This window comes from Paroedura picta, chromosome 7, assembly GCF_049243985.1.
Source record: "Paroedura picta isolate Pp20150507F chromosome 7, Ppicta_v3.0, whole genome shotgun sequence".
NCBI classification, from domain to species: Eukaryota; Metazoa; Chordata; class Lepidosauria; order Squamata; family Gekkonidae; genus Paroedura; species Paroedura picta.
The window spans coordinates 101,793,814-101,815,909 of NC_135375.1; the positions used below are offsets into that span (position 1 = coordinate 101,793,814).

Below are 22,096 nucleotides of genomic sequence, written 5' to 3' on the forward strand. Positions count from 1 at the left end.
CGACCACGGAATAATTGACGGGTGGGGCGAATCGCCGGGGAGAGGCTGGAGCGCGGATTGGCTGATGGGGGGGGGGTGCGTTTTGCATCGAGGAGCCTATTCTACGGGGCGGGGCCGCAAGCCGCTGGGAGAGCGTGAGTCATCATTCTGCTTATTTAAAGCAACAGGAGGGAAATAGAGGCTGGCTGCTGCAAATGCCGGCGTGGGGAAATGGTCAGTGGCAAAGGAGGACAGCGGGGCTCCTGTCCCTTTAAAGGGGGATTGGGGACAAGGGCAGCTTATCCCAAGCAGCCAAAGAAGGCCTGCAGCTTCCCAGAGTCCCTCTTGTTATTAAAGGGCTTATTAAAGGGACAGAGCTCAGTTTGCACCTGGCCAGATCTGCTCTGGGAAAACGTGTCCCCTTTCCATATTTAGCGCAATCCCTTTCTAGATTTTTGTTTTCGAGTAGTTTCTTCTTTGGCTTTAGGGTTCCAGCTCTGGGTTGGGAAATCCCTGGAGGCTTTGAGGGTGGAGCCGGGAGTGGGTGAGAGTTGGGGCAGGGAGAGACCTCAGTGGAATCTAATGCCATGGAGTTCCCCCCACCAAAGCAGCTTTTTTCTCCAGAGGAATTGATCTGTCACCTCGAGATGAGCTGTAAAACCAGGGCATCCCCAAGTGGCACTGGTATCCCTAGTTGACTCTTCTGCCCTGTGACTTCCTCACTTTATTTATTTATTATATTTATATATCGCCCTCCCCGAAGGCTCAGGGTGGTTTCCATAAAACAGGAACAATACAGATAACTCAGTATTTATACAACAATAACACGGTAGTAACAATAAATAACATAGTAGAACTGAATAACAATGGGGAGAACATTAAGTCAACTAAGGCATACCGATGGCCCTGCGGGTTGGACGGATCAGCAGTAGTTACCATCGGAGGCATGGGGGCCAATGGGAAGTGATTGAATTCAGGTTGACCACAACCAAATGCCTGGTGGAGGAGCTCCTTTTTGCAGGCCCTGCAGAACTGTTCAAGTTCTGTCAGGGCCCTGATCTCCTATGGGAGCTTGTTCTACCAGGTGGGAGCCAGGACGGAGAAAGCTCTGGGCCTGGTTGTGGTTAAGAGGACCAACCCTTTGCAGAGGTTCCTGATCCATGCTCCTAAAGCTCACCTTCAGTGCCAGAACTTGGTGATGCGATCGATCAGTTTTCAATTCTGGATCTAATCCTATTACATTGCTTATTAGATGTAACATTGTGTTGACTGCATGTCATCGGCCTTGAGTGTCAGTGTGAAGGCAGACAATAAACTGTAAAGAAATACATAATGGACTTATCCCTCCTTTTAGATGGTAGCTTGCCCATCAAATGTGAAATATATAATGGAAATATTGATTTACTTTCTTCATTTATATCCCGTCTTTCACCCGAATGGGGACCCAAAGCGGCTAACGTCCCTCCATTTTATCCTCACAACAGCCCTGTGAGATAGGCTAGGCCGAGAGTGTGCAACTTGCCCAAGGTCACCCACAAACTTCCATGGTGCAAGTGAGGTTTTCCAGATCCTAGTCCAACACTTTAACCCAGCCTTTTTCAACCTTCTGACCACGGAGGAGCCCCTGGAATAATTTTTCAGGCTTCAGGGGCCCCGGAAGTGATGTCAGATGGTCACACCCCTCAGAAGTGACGTCACTGGAAGTGACAACAACTGTGTTAACAGGCAGGCTCAAGGAGGAATGAGGGGAAGAGAGACAGGAGGTGGTTTAAGCAGGGGGTACGGCAAAGAAACCATGAAAGAAACCCACTCATGCTTGGGAAGGGGAAGAGGAAGCCATGGAAGTAGCTCATTCCCTAGCTTGTGGGCAAATCCTTTAAGGCAAGACGGGAAAGGCCATGAGCCCTCTCCAGAGCTTTTGTGGAAAGCCATTTTGAGACTCTTTCAGGTAATTAAAAAATTGGGAGACAGAAAACCAGCTCTTCTTCTTCTCTCTTATTTTTACCCTCAATCAGCAGCTGTCTCTGAAAGATGCCGAAGACACAATCAGGTCTTTTCATTGAGAAGCTGCAGACAAACTTCAAAAGTATTGCAGTATTCCGGAAGCCTGGCTGGAACACAGGTGTGAATTTAGAGGGAACTGGGATAACCAGTTTAGGGCGAATTGGGATAGGACTTTTCCTTGGCTCCAGTTAAAACAACAGGAGGTGATCCAAAGGGAAACACACTGAATTACGTGAGGTCTGCAAAATCAGGGGGAAAGGGAGCTAATGGCGAGGGAATTCAAACTTCAGATACCACCAAAGATGAATGAGAAACTAACTTGCTCCAGTTTTGTTTTCCAACCAGAGAGATCAGAATCTTTCACAAAGGGCATGTCTCTACAGCCACAAAGCCTGCTGGCTGGCTTACATATCTATCTGTCTGTCTTGTTTTTTTCCAGGGCCTCTAAGACATTTTTCTAGGTCATTGATGCTAATTTTAGTCGCAGAATTTGGAGATGGAAGAGATTAGAGCACGCATGCTTTGCGGGTTTATGCGAACAAAAACCACCCTCCCCCCCCATCCAAACATGGAGTTTCTTCATTCTTAATTTATGGTTTGCATTTTTCTGCTTTGGCTCGAAATTCTGCCCTCCTGCCGTTTTCCTTCCATGTCACAGCTTTTCTCTGTGCTGCAGGGACCTGCGACCCACTCAGTCGGGCCTCCTCTTGGAGTCGACAGCCGCCTGAGCCTTGGCAGGTTTACTCAGAAGTAGGGTTTGCTCCCAGGGGAGAAATCCTCCCCAGCCTCAGGAACAGCAGATGTCTGCAATCATGATGGGAAACAATGCAAAAGATGCACTCTGGAGGCCACGGTGGTAGGGAACTCATGAGATAAAAACCGTTGATATCACCAGACTCCTCTGCCAGACCTACTACACTTTCAGGCCTATTTTTCATCAACAGCCAGTATGGTGTTGTAGTTAAGAGCGGCCGACTCCAATCTGGAGAACTTGGTTTGATTCCCCACTCCTCCACATGCAGCCAGCTGGGTGACCTTGGGTTAGTCACTGTCCAGTTAAGAGCTGTTCTGGGACCAGTTCTTCCAGAGCTCTCTCAGCCCCACCTCTCCCCCACAGGGTGTTTGTTGTGGGGAGAGGAAGAGAAGGCGATTGGAGACTCCTTCAGGTAGTGAAAAGCAGGGTTTAAAACCAGCTCTTCTTTCTTCTGCCATTTCAAAGCAGTTCTTTTCTCGTGAGGCGAAGGGATAAACCCCTCGTGTTGTCTTGACCCTTTTCACTCAGCTGCAGTAACCGCCCAAACAGGAAAAAACCACCCTTGTTGGCCAAAGCACACAAACTAATGGAAGGAAGACTTGTCCATTCTCCTCTAAGGATTTTCTCTTCTGCATGGGAAAGACCGACGTTCTGTTTTGAGAAACCGATCAGGATTTCAAAAACCGGATGAACAAACATTCAGGGCCTTCGTCAACTCTGCTCTGCTTCTGCTGGAAGCTCCTAGTGACCACGTCCATGGCCCTAGCCAGGTTGAAGTCCAAGGCCACACAGCTGCCACTCAGGCCGCACCGTACGGTTTCTCAGCCTAGCACAAACTCCGTTCAATGTAGAGCTTTCCGCTTCCGATGTTTACAAATGTTCTGTCGCCTGCAGCAGCCTTTCTTTCTGGTGTTGGGCACCAGGGGGCGCTCCGAGATTAGCTACCGGGATCCTGTTTTTCCCCCCACCATCCCGAAGGCAGGATTGGAGGATTTCCAGCCGGGGTCGCTCCAGCTATTCATAAATCCATTTTTTTCATAGGATCAAGGGGGGGTGGAAAGGAGGTTGTGATGCTGTTCTATAGAGAGGGTTGTGGGATATGTGTACGGAAGCACTGAAAGAACTGATGTCAGTATTTTGATTTCAACAGAGGTTTGAATGTTTGTTTTGTATGTATTTTAACAGGTTTGTATGTACTTCTTAGCCTGGCCTGGATACTCCAGGCTAGCCTCATCTCTAAGGTTCCCAGAGATATTTCCCAGCCCGGAGTCCCCCTGGAGAAAATGACAGCTTTGCAAGGGGGACTCCATAGAATTCCACGCCACTGCAGTCCCTCCTGCCTGCTCCCAGTTCCACCGTACCCTTCTAGGGCCCTGGTGCTCTGAGCCTCACAAATCCTTTAACCACTCTTGAATTTATGGATTTTGAGGCATTCAGGACGGTTTCGCCACCACCTGCTTCCCTGGACTCCTTGATGGTCTCTCATTAAAAGGCTAACCAGTGCTGACCTTGCTTAGCTTTCGAGATCTGAGGAGGTGAGGCCATCCAGGCTGGGGCCTTAGGTAACCCCCAGTTTGGTCTATTGAATTGGGGATTGAACTGGAGCCCTTCCGTGAGCAAAGCAGGTGCTTGGAGCTGCAGAGCTTTTCTACTGCTCACCAGTGACCATATGGGCAAAAAAGCAACAGCTGTGGGCACAGGCTTCAAGACACGGGGCTGCCACTGTCAGGATAGTATCTGGGAGGCCCCGGTTGGAATCTCCACTCTGCCAAGGAACCTCATGCTGCTCTGCAGGTAAGGTGCAGGTGAGTTGCTGTGTTGGTCTGAAGTTTGAATTTGGGAGCACCTTTAAGGCTAGCAAAGTTTTATTCAAGGCAGAAGCTTCAATGGGCATACGCACCTCTTCGGATACCTCAGTATCTGAGGAAGTGTGTATGCGCACGAATACTTATACCTTGAACAAAACTGTTGGTCTCAAAGATGCCATAGGACTCAAATCTTGTTCTATTTTGCAGGGTTATTGTTGGCAGAGTTTAGATATGCAGGAGAGGAGCAGAGAACCAGGCTGCATGAGAGAATAAAATTGTTTTGTTCTGCAGAGAAAGAACTTTTGTATGGAGAGAGGATAGTCCTACAGTTTAACTGTCTCTGACTAACATCCTGTCCAGGAGGCAAGCAGGGAGGAAGTGTGGTCAAAGAAGCAGAAAGGCTCAAATTGAGCCAATCAACCAAACATTAGAGGAGAGTCACTGGGAAATTCCAGGAAGTTCAATCTAGCTATGCTAAATACACTTCTTCTCTGATGCCCCCTGGTGGATAATCTGCACACTGCAGAATTTATATAATCTAGTAATTGTGAAAATATAATAGAAGAGACTGAAGCAAACTACTTTGAGTCTTCCCAGGAGTGTCCAAACTGTATCTCCAGATATCCACAGGCTACAATTACCATGAGGCCCCGAGAAAAGGGGAAGGGGAGTCGCAGTTGCGCTGTGGTGATTTTAAAGTGTTGTCAAATCACACCCGATTTACGGCAACCCTGTGAGGCATGACACTTGGGAGGTCTCCCTATCCATGTACTAACCAGGTCTAGCCCTGCTATACCCAAGTGTCTGTGAACTACAATTCCCACAAGCCTGTCAACTGGCAGGGGTTCATGGGAATTGTAATCCACGGACCTCTGGAGAGCCAGTTTGGCCACCCCTGCCCAAAGATATTCGTGGGCTGAAGGTGTAACCATGATATATTTTACCACCCAAACAAAATTTGAATCCAGCACCTTTAAGACCAACCAAGGTTTATTCAGGGCGTACGCTTACCTGCGCAAGCTGTCCAGCACGCACGAAAGGGTACACCTTGAGTAAAACTTTGATGGCCTTAAAGGTGCCGCTGGATTCGAATTTTGTTCTGCAGCTTTGGACCAACACAACAACCTACCTGAGTATATTTCAACCACCCAATTTCAAGATTCACTCTCACACAATCCACTTTCCCTTTGTTTATTCTCTTCACGGTTGGCTTTGTTTGGGGGGGGGGGGGAGAGAAGGAGACACAGTACAAACAGATTTTACACCAGTGTAAGCCAGCAGTTGCCAGGCATGCTCCTCCCGCTGAACTGAGGCCACGCCCCTTCCTCAGCAAGGGAGACGGGGCTTACGAAACATGACAGGCATCCTCGGGCGGGAAAACCACGCTGCTGAGGGAGGGGGAGGGAAGGCGGGAGGTTCCAACCCACCGGACTGGGACAAAGAACCCCAGCTCCCTGCCTTCAAAAAGGCTCACAAGCTAACCGAATCTCGTGGCTTGGCAACAGTTGTATTTAGCAGCAGTGTCGGACAATACACAGCAAGCGTAGGTGGGAGAGGGACTGGAAGGTGAAGCCCACAAAACGGATGGTTGGGGGTGGGCACAGCTCTGTTTTGGTTTCACTACGGTGTGGATCTCCGGCTCGCAACGGCTATTTCCCCTCTCTCCTGCCGAAACTTAAGGCCCCGTAAGACGAATTTCAGTGTTTCGCGTTGATGATGTCGACGAATTCGGGTTTGAGGGAGGCCCCGCCCACAAGGAAGCCATCCACGTCTCCTTGGGAGGCCAGCTCTTTGCAGGTGCCGCCAGTGACTGAACCTGCAAGGAATAACCCCAGTTAATAGAAACCTCTGCAGGGAGGAAAACAAATAAGGGGAAAAAAGGACCTTCAAAAAGCATTTCCTAGCAGTGACTTTCTCTCGGGCTAGCTCTCCACAACTTAACAACAGATTCCCCCTGCTTTCTTTGGAAGTTGTTCTGGGACTGTAGAGTACTAATATACTTATATATTAATTTAGCACAATTCTTCAGGGCCTGTAAGACGGACATCTTCTGCCAGGCTTTTGGTTAGGGCCAGAGCTCACAACTATCTACCTACCTATTTACAGCCCTGCCTACTCATCTGTCCATCTATTTACGTACTCATCCATTCCCAAATCATCCTGCATTTCCCGGAGAATTCAATACGTACAACAGACATTTCCCGGCAGCATCATTGCTGTTTTCATTCGTTCTCACCTGTCCCAGGTTATTTAGATTAAAATTTCATTTCATTTCATAAAATAGAATTTCATTTTATACGCTTCGTATACCATCCTGAGCCAGCTTGCTAGGAGGGCGGTCTCAAAACCTAATAAGCTAAACTAATTTAAATTTTAAATTACTTCAAATTCCAAATTTATCTTCTTGCTTTCTTAAGAAACTTTCCATTTCTCTTCAAACTTCAAAAGTGAGGGCACTTCCGCCGTTATGATGGTACTTCCGCCCTTACTGCATACTCAAGCCAGTTTACTATCGCATCCTCCTACACTCAGAAGAACATCCAGCTGCCATTTTACTGTGTGGGTCCTTTCTAGTCATTGTCATTGTACATTCAAATATCTCTTAAACCAGGGGTAGTCAACCTGTGGTCCTCCAGATGTCCGTGGACTACAATTCCCAAATGCTGGCAGGGGCTCAGTTTGGTGTAGTGGTTAGGAGTGTGGACTTCTAATCTGGCATGCCGGGTTCGATTCTGCGCTCCCCCACATGCAGTCAGCTGGGTGACCTTGGGCTTGCCACGGCACTGATAAAACTGTTCTGACTGAGCAGTAATATCAGGGCTCTCTCAGCCTCACCCACCCCACAGGGTGTCTGTTGTGGTGAGAGGAAAGGGGAGGAGGCGACTGTAAGCCGCTTTGAGCCTCCTTTGGGTAGGGAAAAGCGGCATATAAGAACCAACTCTTCTTCTTCTTCTTGACTAAGGTAAAGGTAAAGATATCCCCTGTGCAAGCACCGAGTCATATCTGACCCTTGGGGTGATGCTCTCCAGTGTTTTCATGGCAGACTCAATACAGGGTGGATTTGCTTTTCCTTCCCCAATCATTACCGTTTTAGCCCCCAGCCAGCTGGGTACTCATTTTACCGACCTCAGAAGGATGGAAGGCTGAGTCAACCTTGAGCCGGCTGCTGGGATCGAACTCCCAACCTCATGGGCAGAGCTTTCAGGCTGCATGTCTGCTGCCCTACCACTCTGCGCCACAAGAGGCTCTTACAGGTTGACTACCCCTGTCTTAAACAACCATCAACAAGGTGGGCTTTGGGTCCTCATCGGAGAGAAAAGGCCGGGCGCAGACATCTGAAGGAAACGAACCCTTTGCTTCCACCATGAGGAAGGCTCATTTTACCTCCATAGATGATCCGAGTGGACTGTGCCACCGCCTCAGATACGTTGCTCTTCAGCCAGCCTCGCAGCTTCTCGTGAACCTCTTGGGCCTGCGCAAAAAGTGGGATGGGGTCAGAGTCACCGAGGGCTGGTTGTCGATCCCAGTTTAGGGTGGGAGAGGCGGTGCCACTAGGAAAGCAGGGACGCTCCCGGAGCCTCCTGCCCGACCTCTTGGGGCAGAAGCGAGATCTGAAAACGCTCTTTCCACGATCGCAGCCGTACCTGTTGGGGTGTCGCTGTTTTGCCAGTCCCGATGGCCCAAACCGGCTCGTAAGCGAGGACCACTTTGCTCCAGTCGCTCACGTTATCTGGGAGGCAAGAGAACATTAGAAATGCTGACTACTGAGACCAGGGATTCCCAACCAGAGGTCCGCAGAAGGTTCACAGGGGGGGGGGGGGATGGTCTTTCATCTCTGGCCTTAATGGACTCAGCCACAAGCTGGGGGACCGGCCACTTCCAACTGGTCCCCCTCTCCCCTTCAGGTGGAAGAGTGCCACCTTGCAGGCTCTGCACAACTGTGGCAGCTCCGCCAGGGCCCAGGTCTCAGGCAGCACCTCACTGCACTAGGTTGGAGCCTGAGCCAAAATGGCCCTGACTCTGGTGGAGGCCAGGCGGATGTCCTTGGGGCCAGGGACTGCCAACAGGTTTGCACTAGATGACCTCAGTGCTCTCTGGAGGACTCAAGAGACAAAAGAAACGGTCCTAGGGGCTAGTTCATACTGAGGAACTTCAGATCCCCAAGGACTCATGAATTACCAAACTGTGGCTGTCCAGATGTCCATGGACTACAATTACCATGAGCCTGTCGGGACATATTCATGGGAATTGTAGTCCATGGATATCTGGACAGACACAGTTTGGCCACCCCTGGGTCACAGGATGCCTCCTGCCCGCCCTCAAAAGACTGGCTGCCAATCATTTGTAGTTCTGGAGTAACCAGGCTAGAAGTCCCCAACACGGTGCTCTTGGGTGCCATTATGCCCACTGAAACCTTCCCTGGTGCCCCCCAGCTTTTAAAAAGTAGGTGGGTTTTTCACTTAGCAAGCATTCTGGTTGGCTCCTGTGAGATCTCACCAGCTCTGTAGATTATTAAAAACACTGCTTTGGCAGCAGCTGGTACTCCAGCAAAAAGATCCTCACTGTGTGACTGAAGGCAAGCTGCGGCAGCCATTTTGTGGCTGGCTCAACCTCTGGTGGCAGCCATTTTGTGCTATGCCAAGCGCACTGTCAGAATTCTAGAAGCGTCCAGAGGCTCAAGAAGCTGAGGGCCCCCGAACCAGTCAATGATGAATTGGCTCAAGCAGCTCACTTATTTCTGCAGGAGGACACATACCATTAGAGCTTCTCATGAGCTTTGTTCAGGGAGCTCACAGACAGAACGAGCCTCTCCCCCCAGCAACAGCCCGAGTCCTCTTACCAGCAATCGCCTTGGTCTGCTGGAACACCACCTTCTCCGTGATGCCCCCTTCTCTCTCGTCCAGCTTCTCCCCGATGCAGGCAATCACGCCAAGCCCCTCGGCCAAGGCGTGGGCCACCTTCTGCCCAATGAGCTGCAAGGGAGACAGGATCTTAAGAGGCAAAGAAAAGCCCCTGCCTGGAGCCCAGCGGTGCTGAAGCTTCAAATCGACAGCCACTCACCAAGCATGCAACTTCCTTGGTGAATCACCCACCAGAAATTACAGGACAATCAAGGCCATAAAAACTTTGCACAATGACTTGGGAGGCCAGCCTCCAAGTGGGACCTGGGGATCTCCTGGAATTAAAGCTCATCTGCACCACAGATCCATTCCCCTAGAGAAAACAGATGCTTTGGAGGGTGGACTCCAGGGCATTACACTCCACTCTTCTCTCCAGGCTCCAGTCCCAAATCTCCAGTTCTCTAACCTGGATTTGCCAACTCTACCCCAAATAACCCACCAGTGGCCGGGGAGGGGGTGGGGGCTGGCCACCCTACTTCTGACAGATGTTTCTGATGTTCGGGCCTCATTTAACGAGATTGTTGCCTCCAAGGGCTGTCAGTCAATTTCTTAATAGAATCATAAAACCATAGAGTTGGAAGGGCCCCTTCAGGCCATGTAGTCCAACCCCCTGCTCAATGCAGGATCAGCCCAAAGCAGCCACAATAAGTATCTGTCCATCTGTTGCTTAATGCCAGGACTGCCAAGGAGGGGGAACTCACCACCCCCTTAAGCAGTGGATTCCACTCCTGAACTACTCTGACTGTCAAAATGTTTTCCTGATATTTATCCGATATTGTTATCCATGTCGTTTAAGCCCATTATTGCAGGTCCTAGCCTCTGCTGCCAGCAGGAATATTTCCCTGCTCTCCTCTAAGTCAGTGGTCCCCAACCTTTCTGAGGTTGGGGACCGGCAGGGCATCGGGGTGCGGCCCGCGCCCGCACGGGCCACGCCCACGCATCGGCTGTGCCCGCGGCCCGTGTCCACATGGGCGCGGCCCGGCCCTGATTCCCTCTCCCCGCCCTCCCGCAGCAAGAAGCTTCCCGGGCCGCAAGCTTGCGGCCTGGGAAGTTTTTCACTGCGGGGGAGGGGCAGGGAGAGGGAGCCGCGGCCCGGCGCCATGGCCTTCATGGCCCGGCACCGGGCCACGGCCCGCAGGTTGGGGACCACTGCTCTAAGTGACAACCTTTCAAATATTAAAAGGCAGAAATCCTGTCCCCTCTCAACCTCCTTTCTTCAGGCTGAACATTCCCAGGTTCCTCCGCCTTTCCTCACAGGGCTTGTTCCCCAGGCCCTGGATCAACCTCCTCGCTCTCCTCTGCACCCTCTCAATTCTGTCCACATCCTTTTTGAAGTGAGGCCTCCAGAACTGCACACAGGACTCCAAGTGGGGTTTGATCAATGCAGTATACAGCAGGAGTATGACATCTTGAAATTTTTATCTTCAAGCTCGATTCCTATCTGCCAGTTTTCTAAGAGCCTGGGGGAGAAATCTGGGAATGTACCCTAAGGGAGGGGAGAGAAATCACAATTCTCCTTCGTTGGCTGTCAGGAGCCAATGTAACCAGGGAGAGTGGCCACCTAAAATCCAGAGGTGGCCACTTATTTATCATTCGATTTATAGATCACCCCTCTCCACAAGCAGGGCTCAGGGAGGTTTATATCAACCGATAAAAACATTTGTAACCAGACAAAAACTACCAAACCAAGCCCCATACCCATGCACATCTGGCTTGCAGAAATTGATTTAAAATCCAGGGGAGCCAAAGTCCTCACTCATCGCAAACCAAAGTTCTGAATTTCCACCAAGGTTATTATTATTGCTATTATTATTTATTAGATTTCTATACCGCCCTTCCAGCATGGCTCAGGGTGGTGCCCACAGTACAATTTAAGAATTAACAATGGATTAAAACCAACCTAATAAATAAGCATCAAACATTCAACAGTATAAAACAGGATTAAAAACAGGAGTAACAATTTTACAGCATTTAAGTAATAGTCACCTCCTGGTTAATCACTGCCCACAAGTCGAATTTTAACAGTGGCAAAGCGGGACACCATTGATCCGGGGTGGGTGGGGGTGCGGGGTGTCTTGATTAAAATTTGGTCTATATGGAGCAACAAAAATCTTCATAGAACACAAAAATAGTATTGTAATATATATATATATTTTACTTTCAACATAAGTACAATTTGCAGTTGCCCCCAGATGTCCCTCCAAAAGTGGGACAATCTGGTAACCTTACACAAGTCTCCAAACTACATCTCTCTTTGTGAGGTGTTCTGTAGGGGAGGGTAATAGATTTTGTATGTTCCCCCCACTCCCCCTAATTTAGAATCACGGCTGTCCACCAATCCCAGTTTTGGGACACCAGCTCTCATTCAGGAAAGAACAGGAGGGGGGAATCCAGAGGCCACCCACCTCGTCCGATTCCCCAAAGACGTGTCTCCTCTCCGAGTGCCCCAAGATCACCCAGGTGACCCCCACATCCTTAATCATGGCAGGGCTGGAAAAGAAGGGAAGACACATCAGTCTGCTCTGCCCCAAGCCCCCACCTGCCTCCCGTCTCTTCTGGAGGGGGCCAAGTCCCAGACCTCCCGGAGACTCACCTGATCTCTCCTGTGAAGGCCCCCTTTGACACCTTGTAACAGTTCTGGGCAGCCAAGCCGATCTTTGCGTCCAGCTTCTGGCGGGCGAAGTCCAGGTAGATGGAAGGGGCACCACAGACCACCTCTGTGAACAGAGAGAGAGAGACCACCACCAGGGGGGTGAGGGAGGCACCCCAAATAACCGCATGCCTAGGAGAACCCCAGCCAAAAAAGGCCTTCCTGTGCAATTTCGCCCTCTGTTGGAGTTTATAGTGGAAGCTCTTTGGGGCAGATCCCTTTTCTGCCTACAAAACTCTACAAAGCCATTCACACATTGGGAGCCAGCAAGGTGTCGTGGTTAAAAGTGGCAGACTCCAATATGGAGACTTGGGTTTGATTCCCCACTCCTCCACATGCAGCCAGCTGGGTGGACTTGGACTATTCAGATCTCTCAGAGCTCTCTCGGCCTCACCTACCTCATGAGGTGTCAGTTGTGGGAAGAGGAAGGATAGGAGACTGTACCTAAGGAACCAGCGGGGAAGTGGTGGTTAAAGACCGGCGGCTTCTAATCTGGAGAGCTGGGTTTGATTCCCCACTCCTCTTCCACATGCAATCAGCTGTCTTTGGCTAGTCACAGTTCTGTTAGAGCTCTCTTAAACGGAGAGCGTGGGTGACATATGACTTCTAGGGGTGTGGCCACCTGACCTCACTTCAGGGTTACTTCGAAGCCTGCAAAGTTTCCAGCGGTTGCTCCACAGTCAAAAGGTTGGAAAAGCCTGCTGTAGGAGACTGGGCCAGCCTTTCACAACAGTCATTTCACAACTGGATTTCCCGAGTGCAAAGGAGACAATCTAGGGGCAATATAACTGTTACACCACAACAGTAATGCAACAACCAAAAATACAGTCCTGGGTTTATCCAGTTCATTTATAGCCTCCCTTTCTCTCCTCAAGGGGCACCCCACAGCAGTTTACGTGGAGCTACCAGCCACAGCCACCCCAAGAGATAGGTTAGGCAGAGAGAGTGTGCTTGTCCCAAGGGCTTCCAGCAAACCTCTGCAGCAGAGCAGGGATTTGAACTCAGATCAACCAGACCCTAGTCTGACAGTCTAACCCAAATTTTCATGAAACCCAGGGGTTTCTTGATGGCCCTGGAAGGGTTTCCTGAATGGGTAGAAGTTAACTATTTTTAAAAATATATTTTTACATTTCTTAAACATTTATTGGGTGATTTGACCATATACAGCCATGCCGACTCCCCACCCCCCAAGATGGCCACTGATGGGCCTGGGAGGGGGTGGGAAGGGCCCCAGTTGGGCTCTGCTTCCCAACCATATTCTGCCTGATCACGCTACTTCTGGGGTTGCTCGAAGCCTGAAGAAGGTTTCAGGGATTTCTCAATGGTTAAAAAGTTGAGAAAGGCTGGTCTAACCAGTACACCCCCTGGCAAATGGTCCCTTTGGAGCAGCTGAGAAGAGCTACTTCTTCAGAGATGAGCAGCAGGTAACTTCCCTAGCGCCCAGGTTTCTACACTGCTAAGAGCTGGAGCCATCATTAGCCACAGGGTTCCAACAGCTGGATCGAATCCTCCCTTGACCTCCACCAAAAGGGGCAGCTTTCATGTTTTATTTATTCATTCTTTGGGAAAGAGGAGGAGTCCTAATTCAAGTGTAGAATGTGCTTTGGGCATGTGCTACCAGACAGGGGAGGGAATACTAGCCCAATAGATCAACAGCATGCTTGTCATGCATTTTAAACAGCTATTTAAAAAGACCGGAGAATATATTTGGGGGCTCTTGCAGAGGCCAACCCAAAAGCAGACCTCTAGGGCAGGGGTAGTCAAACTGCGGCCCTCCAGATGTCCATGGACTACAATTCCCATGAGCCCCTGCCAGCGTTTGCTGCAGTTTGACTACCCCTGCTCTAGGGAGTCAAGCCCCTGCAGAAATTCTTGGTTTAGGAAAGATCTTAATGAAGGAGAGAAGAGCTGTTTTTTATACCAGCTTTTCACTGTCTGGAGGAATCTCAGAGGGGCTTACAAGTCCCTTTCCCCTCCTCTCCCCACAACAGACACCCTGTGAGGTAAGTGGGACTGAGAGAGCCCTGAGAGAACTGTAACTGACCCAAGGTCACCTAGCTAGCCTCACATGTCTCAGAGGGGCTTACAAGTCCCTTTCCCTTCCTCTCCCCACAACAGACACCCAGCGAGGTACGTGGGGCTGAAGGAGCTCTGAGAGAACAGAACTATAACTAGCCCAAGGTCCTGTAGCTGGCCGCACATGGAGTAGTAGAGAGTCAAACCTGGTCCTCCAGATTATAGGCTGCCATTCTTAAGCACTACCCCACACTGGTTTACAAGCATGGGCTTTAGGGCCCAGCCCAAAATCCCTTGGAGCGTAACTTGCGGATCTGTTTTTCTAGTTTTCCTCTGGGGTAAGGCTCCTTTGTCAGAAGCTTTGGCATGAAGGGATGACCCCCCCCCCACCAGCCAAAAAGTTCTCGCATTAGCAGAACAGACACGCTGGATCCAATGGCACATTTGAAGTTATGCACCATCTTCAAGGGTTAAATTTCTTTAGCCAGTGGGAGAAATATGAGGTAGGGCAAACAGCAGGCTTGTTGGAACAGATCCTCATCAACAAGGGGTCGCAGCACCTGGGGATGGTGGCCCCAGAGGGACCAGCCCCTCCCCTCTCCTTCCCAAGCAAGACAGTCGAGTATGGCTAAGGGAGTCTAAGCAGATCTGCTTGCTTGAGACAACCCTCTCCCTCCGAGGCCTGTCTCTGACCTTTTGCAGGCCGCCAGGATACAATTTCTAGCTCCAAGTACAGTAGTTGGTATTTTTAGACCCTTGCGCCTATTTTTAGGATCCGGGCCCTTTGACATTTCTTCAGGATACCGCAGCTCTCCTCGGTCCCCTTTGCCCTTTCCAGATGGTTGGGGAGAGGAGGGGAATCTGCCCGTTGACTCCTTCGGCTCAGGTATAGTTTGCTCAGTGTCGGCACTCCCACTCACACCACACGGCCTTGCCAAGCAAGACAAGCTTATGTCTGCTGCCTGTTGAGCCAGGCATCCTGCCACCCCATACCTCCAAGGCCAAGCAGGGGTTCCCAGACATGCAAAGAGGACCAGTTCTCAGGAATAGGGTACAAGAGAGAGGGGGAGGCCCCAACTGCATCACCTTTCTTTGCCTCTCTCTCTGTGAGGTGTAGCAGTTAAGAGCAATGGCCTCTGATCTGTAAATCCAGGTTCGATTCCCCACTCCTCTGCATGCAGCCAGCTAGGTGACCTTGAGCTAGTCACAGTCTGTTGGAGCTTTTCTCACAGAGCTCTCTCAGCCCCACTTACCTCCCAGGGTGTCTGTTGTGGGGAGAGGAAGGGAAGGCGTTTGTCAGCTGCTTGAAGACTCCTTTGGGTAGAGGAAAGCGGGCGATAGCCACCAATTATTTTCTTTATCTTGCCCGGCAAGTCTTCTGAAGCCCTTTGCCAGAATGGGGTCAGGTCTGCCACTCTCCATGGCAAAAGAGCCCAGGGAGAAGGCTTGCAAGGGGGGGGACAGTCTAGAGGGACTGAATGCAAGGGTAAAGCCACTATTACAAGCACATGCTGGGGGCCCCAATCCCCTCAAGGCAGAGGCAGTTCTTCAGGGAAGGTGGAGAAGGAGTTCTCTGGATAGCTGGAGACCTATGGCCTGGATTTCATCCTTTAAAAAAATATTAAGTGTTCCCCAACTCTTTAAATAGATTCTGGTTGGTCTGAGGAAGCAGAGCAAAGTTTGCACCCAGGGGCACCTTTTAGGGTAAACAAAATTTTATTTCGGGTATAAGTGTGCACAGATCTTGGGGATGCCAGCCTCCAGGTAGGACCCGGGGATCTCCTGGAATGCCAGGTGACAGAGCTCAGTTCCCCTGGAGAAAAGGGTGGACTCTATGGCCTTGTCTGTCCTCCCAGGGCTCCATCCCCAAATCTCCAGGCGTTTCCCCACCTGGATGTGGCAACTGTATTCCCCCATTCCCTGCCAATGCATCTGAAGAAGGGCCCTTGCCCACCAAGCCTTCAGGCACCGAACTTTGTCCAACTCGACCACCTGAGAGTCCAGCCAAGTATGAGTCAAGGGAGGCGGTTTGGAGTGGGTGCCCACACGAAAGCTCCCTCCTTGATGCAAACTCGGCTCTGCCGCTTCAGACCAACCCGGCGGCCCAAATCTTTGTCCGACTCTTTAAAGCAGGGGTAGTCAACCTGTGGTCCTCCAGATGTCCATGGACTACAATTCCCATGAGCCCCTGCCAGCATTTGCTGGCAGGGGCTCATGGGAATTGTAGTCCATGGACATCTGGAGGACCACAGGTTGACTACCCCTGCTTTAAAGAACCTCGAGGGAAAGAACGAGGAAAGGTCCCCAGGCAGCCGCCCAACGCGTGTTGGGCAGGCCCGCGCGGCCGCCCGCGTGTCGGCAGCTCTTCCGCAAAGGCGGCCGGCGGAGCCATGGAGGACGTGCGGGCGGACACGCAGCGAGAGGGGGCGGGACGGGAAAGCCGGCGCGCAGCCTGGGCTGGGCTGGCCTCGCCCCCGGGGCCTCCTGCAGCCGAGCATCCCCAGCGGCTCCATCCTCCCGAGCTGCTCGCTTGCTGAGATGGAGACACGGGGCCGGCCGGGTGGGTGGGCTGCCAGGCTCGGCCGTCCCCGGGAGAGGGGCGGGAGCGACGGCCAAGCGCCAGCCCAGCCCGATCCCTTCTCGCGGGACACCCTGCGCGCTGCGCGCTCCGTGCCCAGCGCCCGGGGGGACGGGAGGCTCCAGCGGCGCTTCTCACCGGTGTCGGCGGGGACCTTGGCGCCGTTGAGGGTCTGGATGAGCTCCCCGAGGCTCTTCTTGCTGCCGTTCATCTTCCAGTTCCCGCCCACGAAGAATTTCCGGGGAGCCATGATGATGGTCGCCAACTGGGTGCCCGGCGCGCCTCGACGATAGAACAAGGACGACTGGAAGGTCAGGAAGCGCCGCGCCGCTCCTGCCGCGCGCCGGCCGCTTTTATACGGCTCCTCCGGTGGACACGCCCACCGCCCCGATGGCGTCACACAAGCTCCTCCCCTCCGTTTGCGACCAGACGCGCCGACGGTTCGCAATAGTGATTCGGCGCGCGCAGTTCTTAGCGGGAAGCGCGGGCGGGGGAAGAAGAGTCTCTAGCAAACGTGAAAGTTTGCAGACTTGAAAGTCTGACGTGAGGCTTACGCTTCACCAGCCGTGAAAGGGCTATTTTATTTCGTTGGCAACTCCGAATTGGGGAAAATTCAAATCCCTGGCTGTTTGGGGGGTTTCGCCTGGGCAGGGTGGGGTTTGGGTGGAGGGCGGGGGCACCTAAACACATTTCTAGCAAGGGAACTGATCGCCGTTAGTCCTCAGTTTTGATCTCCAGGCCCCGTCTGGAAGTTGGCAACGCCAGGGAGTGATGCATCTGCTAAATGGCTGCAACCAGTTCATGGAAAACATATACCGGAATACGTTTTGTCAAGTTTCTTAAAGTGTCACTGGGCTCTTTACAGTGCAGGCATCCAAACTAAGACCAAGGTTCGAATCTCCCTGTCTGCTATGGAGACTGGCTCGGTGCCCTCGGGCACACTGCTCAGCCTACCCTACCTCACAGCATTGTTGTGATACAAGTTTAATTTGCTTTGAGGGACTCGTGGACTCTACTGATGCGGCACTCCTGTCATGGGCGTCTTTTCTGGAATACTGGCTTTTAGGAGGAGGTGGCAGATATCTCCTGCGAAAGAGCTACAAGCCTGGCCTCTGTGGGAACTCTGAAACAGGCTGACATTTAGGAAGGCTTCCAACCACATGTCTGGAGCTCTTGAGGGCCAGCCAAAGAGAAGCCCTTTCCTTGCATCGGTCTGTGTGACCGTTTTAAAAACAGCCGCCTTTGCAAAGACGCACAGCGTGCCAAATCTGGAAAAGACACGGCAAGGCCTCGATCCGACAACCAGGGGCAAGGAGCAGCAACAACAGAGCAATTTACATTTAACAGTGGGAAGTTTAAAAACTGAATGTGTGCTCTTTTGGGGGGGGGGGGTGAGGCTGGGTCGTTTGGTGGCCCACCATTTGAACAGGCTAAGAACAGAAAGGGCCTTTGCTTGAGTTCACACATTTTTGTGGGCAGGAAGCTCATGCATCACTCACTGCACAAGAGGCGATCTGTCCCATGCGCCCCTCCCCTCCCGGGTCCCTTGAATCTGCTGCAGTCTTTACAGCCATGTGGTGTATCGGTTAGAGCAGGCTCTCTTAACCAGGGTTTCATGAAAGCCTGGCGTTTCTTGACGGCCTGGGGTTTCCCGAATGGATGAGAGTTAATGGATTTTAATATCCTTTTAAAATTTGTTAAACATTTATCGAGGGAGATGATACATGGTCATGTTGGCCGACTCCCCCCTTCCCAAAATGGCCAGTGATGGGACTGGAGGGGGGGAGGGACCGATTTCTTAAGAGAGTTCTGCTGCACATCCTAAGGAAGTCTCACTCTCATACAGCACAGCGACTCCAGGTCACCGTACCCCACTTGCCTAGCAGGAGCCGACACAAGCACACCTCCTGATGCCTGTTTTCACGCAGTTTCTCCGTTTGGCCCACAAGGCTTCCTCGCTGTTGCTCTTGTAGGGAGAGGGAAATTGCCCTTCTTGTGTTTACAACACTGGGGTCCCTCATTCAAGGCTGAATCCAAGCGGAATGGGGCAGGGAAAGAGAGAGAACACGGAGAGAGAGAGCAACAAGGGACATGCGCACGCCCAGAGGTTGCTCAAAGCATGAACCCTGCGTGTTGGTCACTGAAAGGTTATTTCCGTAACTTGGGGGCCTGCCTTGCTGAATGAGGGCTCCTGGAACAAATGGGGCACTGGGGAAGGGAGGGCTATAGCATGAAAGGGGAATCGGTGGGGATGGGCCAATAAAAGTCACCCAGGGGTTCTACAAGCAGCCAAGGTTGCAGGAAGCTGTTTCAGCATGCTCCTTTCCCATCTACAGCAGGGGTGGCCACACTGTGGCTCTCTGGATGTCCACGGACTACAATACCCAGGAGCCCCTGCCAGCAGGGGCTCCTGGGTATTGTAGTTCGTGGACATCCAGAGAGCCACAGTGTGGCCATTCCTGGTCTGTAGCCTGTTGGTTCCTTCTATTCCCCAAGGTCTCAGCTCCAACGGGGTGAGGTGAAATTGCCGCAGTGGTCTTCCAGCCATGGTGGGTCGCCAACCCACCCCCAGCTCTTTCCCATCCTTTTTTGGAAAGGCCTGCAGTTAATCAGGGTGACCAGTAAGGGCACCTGTGGCCTCTCTCAAAACCAGGCGGAGAAGATTTCATGTCAGCACAGGCAGGTTCTGACACCCAGGCTCCGCCTGTTCTGGTGCAGTAAGTCACATCTCGTGATGTCCTGGGTGTCTGCTTGCTGCTCGGTGCCTGGAGGGGAAGGTCACCCCCTTGCCAAGGTCTGGAAAGACCACACAGACCTAGTAACTGGGGTAGGGAGACAAGATAGGCACAAAGGTAGAATGTAGGGGAGGGGCAGAGGTGGCTTTTGCTTTTTATTGGATCCTTCGTATTTTTGGCATTTAAGGAACACAAGAAGAACAGGGGGCAACTTTATGGCCCGGGTTTATTCCCCGCGTAATTCCCGGGGAGAGGGAAAAGAGGAGGGAGAAGCCCAACCTATATGGTACATCAAGCCACGCGTCCACGAGTGCTCCCTCCCCACCTCCCCCACTAACTGATCACCCCCCCCCCAAAGTGTCAAGAGTTACATCGAGAAGCGACACAGCAGGGGCGTGCAACTCTCCCTCCCCCCTCCCCTCCGGGTGACGGGTTCAGTGAGACACGGCCCCCTTCCTTCCTTTCGCACGGAGAGCTTCAAAATCCACCCCCACCCACCCCGCCCGCCGGTGTCCGTCGGGGCTCCAGACGCTGGGCTGTCTGGAAGGAGGAAGCCTGCCTCTGGGGCTGAAGGAGCCAGCGGCACGCGGACCCACGCAAGGGCTGAGAGAGCTGGCCCCGCTGCTTCAACATCCATCGCCGCCGTCCCCGCCCGGCTCCTGCCAGCAGCCGGCTCCCGCTCCGCACCCGGCAGGGGAGAGGTCCTAGCTGGGGACCCGCTGGTAGAAATAGATGTAGCCAAGGTCCTTGGGGGGCTTCTCGGAGGCGCAGACTTTCTGGTCGTTGTAGATCACCCATCTGAAGAAGAAGAGTTGGTTCTTCTATGCCGCTTTGCTCTACCTGAAGGAGGCTCAAAGCAGCTTACTTTCGCCTCCCCTTTCCTCTCCCCACAACAGACACCCTGTGAGGTGGGTGAGGCTGAGGGAGCCCTGATATTCCTGCTCGGTCAGAAGAGCTTTATCAGTGGCCGTGGCAAACCCAAGGTCACCCAGCTGCCTGCATGTGGGGGAGTGGGGAATCCAACCCGGCTTGCCAGATTAGAAGTCCGCATTCCTAACCATTACACCAAACTGGCTCTCAGGAGGGGAAGAGTTAAGAGCCACCATGTGTCTCATCGCAGGAGTTCCCCAACAAGGGGCCTGTGGGCACCATGGCACTGACATATTTCCTGGCACCCACTTCCTTTTCCCCCCAAGGACCGGGCCAATCACAGTGCCTCTGCCACGGTAGAAGAGGAGGTGTTTCAGAATAGCCCAGCGGGTACCCCTTTTGGAAACAGCTACTCCCATGCCAGAAAGATGCTTGCTCTGGAACATTTGCATACCCCCATCCCCCTTATAAGAGCCTCTTGTGGCACAGAGTGGTAAGGCAGCAGACATGCAGTCTGAAAGCTCTGCCCGTGAGGCTGGGGTTTCAATCCCAGCAGCCGGCTCAAGGTTGACTCAGCCTTCCATCCTTCTGAGGTTGGTAAAATGAGTAATGACTGGGGAAGGCACTGGCAAACCACCCTGTATTGAGTCTGCCAAGAAAACGCTAGAGGGCGTCACCCCAAGGGTCAGACATGACTCGGTGCTTGCACAGGGGATACCTTTGCCTTTTACCTTATCCCCCTTATACCTTCCCTCCACCAGCTCAACTGAATACCTTCCCTCCACCAGCTCAGTGACAGCCCCGTGAGTTATGAAACAACTACACCCGGGGTGGTGCGTCTGGCCCCCTCACTTTTCGTCTGTAGACCACTGAAGACCGTTGCATCTGATTAGTTCTCCTGCCTACCGGCACTTCTATACATGTGCAAAATGGCATAATTATGAAAAAGGAAGAGGCAGCTTTGGACATTTGATGGACTGTGCTGCAGAATCAGGGCTACCTTGTAAAGAATGGGAGCAGACAGTGTTTGTTTTAAAAGCACACCCAATCCTGCTGCTAGGGGGCTTGCCTCCCATCAGGGGGCCATTCCCCCAAATTCCTCAACCCATCCTTCAGTATTAAAGGCCTTCTCCTGGCCTACAAATTGCAACAACTGAATCTATAGGAGACAAGAGGGAAGGGCCACTGTTTGAGAGATCCTCCCCTGCCTCTGCCTCTCTTTCCTCCCTCTTACCTGCCATCCTTCTTGATATGACAGACGTAGTGGCCACACATAGTGGAGGTGCCCATGTGGCTGATGAAGGCAAAAAGCTGATATTCTGAAAGGGAAAATGGGGGGGGGGATGAGATAGATCAGATTGCTCTTAACCCTTGGCACAAACCCCTGGAGGAGCTGAGGAGGGGCTGAGCTCTGTCTTTCTAGATGGGAAAACACACAGGGCATATCTTGTTCCTGCGATGGGTCAGGAGCCAGCCTGGACTGAGAGGCAATGTTTGTCTATGACTTCCATTGCTAAACTGTCCTGGGTTCAATTTTTCACAGCGCATAAGAAAAGGAAGAGCCAGAACGCTGGCAGGGGCTCAAGGTAATTGTAGTCCACGGACATCTGGAGAGCTACAGTTTGGCCACCCCTCAGCTAGATGTGCCACTGGTTTGATCCAGTATTCATAATTGCTCTTGTCCAGATGCCTAAAGAATTCAATTGCAAAGGTTTAAATTAAAAAGGACAGAGGGCTTAAAGAGGTAGCAAAAAGAAAGGGGCAGGGGTTGGAGAGACAGAGCCAATCAGCCTGTCTTTCA

At 51.9% G+C, this 22,096-nt stretch overlaps 2 protein-coding genes across 4 annotated transcripts in view; both read right to left on the reverse strand.

Moving 5' to 3' along the window:
• Positions 1 to 5,722: 5,722 nt before the first annotated feature.
• On the reverse strand, positions 5,723 to 17,050 carry TPI1 (triosephosphate isomerase 1). Its single transcript, XM_077345764.1, has 7 exons — positions 16,829 to 17,050; positions 12,040 to 12,163; positions 11,852 to 11,936; positions 9,386 to 9,518; positions 8,190 to 8,275; positions 7,930 to 8,017; positions 5,723 to 6,361 (listed from the first exon to the last, which is right to left on the reverse strand). Exons 1-7 carry the CDS (start codon positions 16,938 to 16,940, stop codon positions 6,243 to 6,245), a joined length of 747 nt encoding a protein of 248 aa, XP_077201879.1. The 5' UTR covers positions 16,941 to 17,050; the 3' UTR covers positions 5,723 to 6,242.
• A 2,503-nt stretch (positions 17,051 to 19,553) lies between these two features.
• The window catches only part of USP5 (ubiquitin specific peptidase 5), a 28,011-nt gene continuing 25,468 nt past the window's right edge, over positions 19,554 to 22,096 (reverse strand). For all 3 annotated transcript variants that reach the window (XM_077345768.1, XM_077345767.1, XM_077345765.1), the window contains exons 19-20: positions 21,530 to 21,614; positions 19,554 to 20,223 (exon numbers count right to left, since the gene is read on the reverse strand). In XM_077345768.1, the coding sequence (XP_077201883.1) occupies positions 20,130 to 20,223; positions 21,530 to 21,614 (179 nt within the window). In that variant the 3' untranslated portion in view covers positions 19,554 to 20,129. The remainder of the gene's footprint in view (positions 20,224 to 21,529; positions 21,615 to 22,096) is intronic.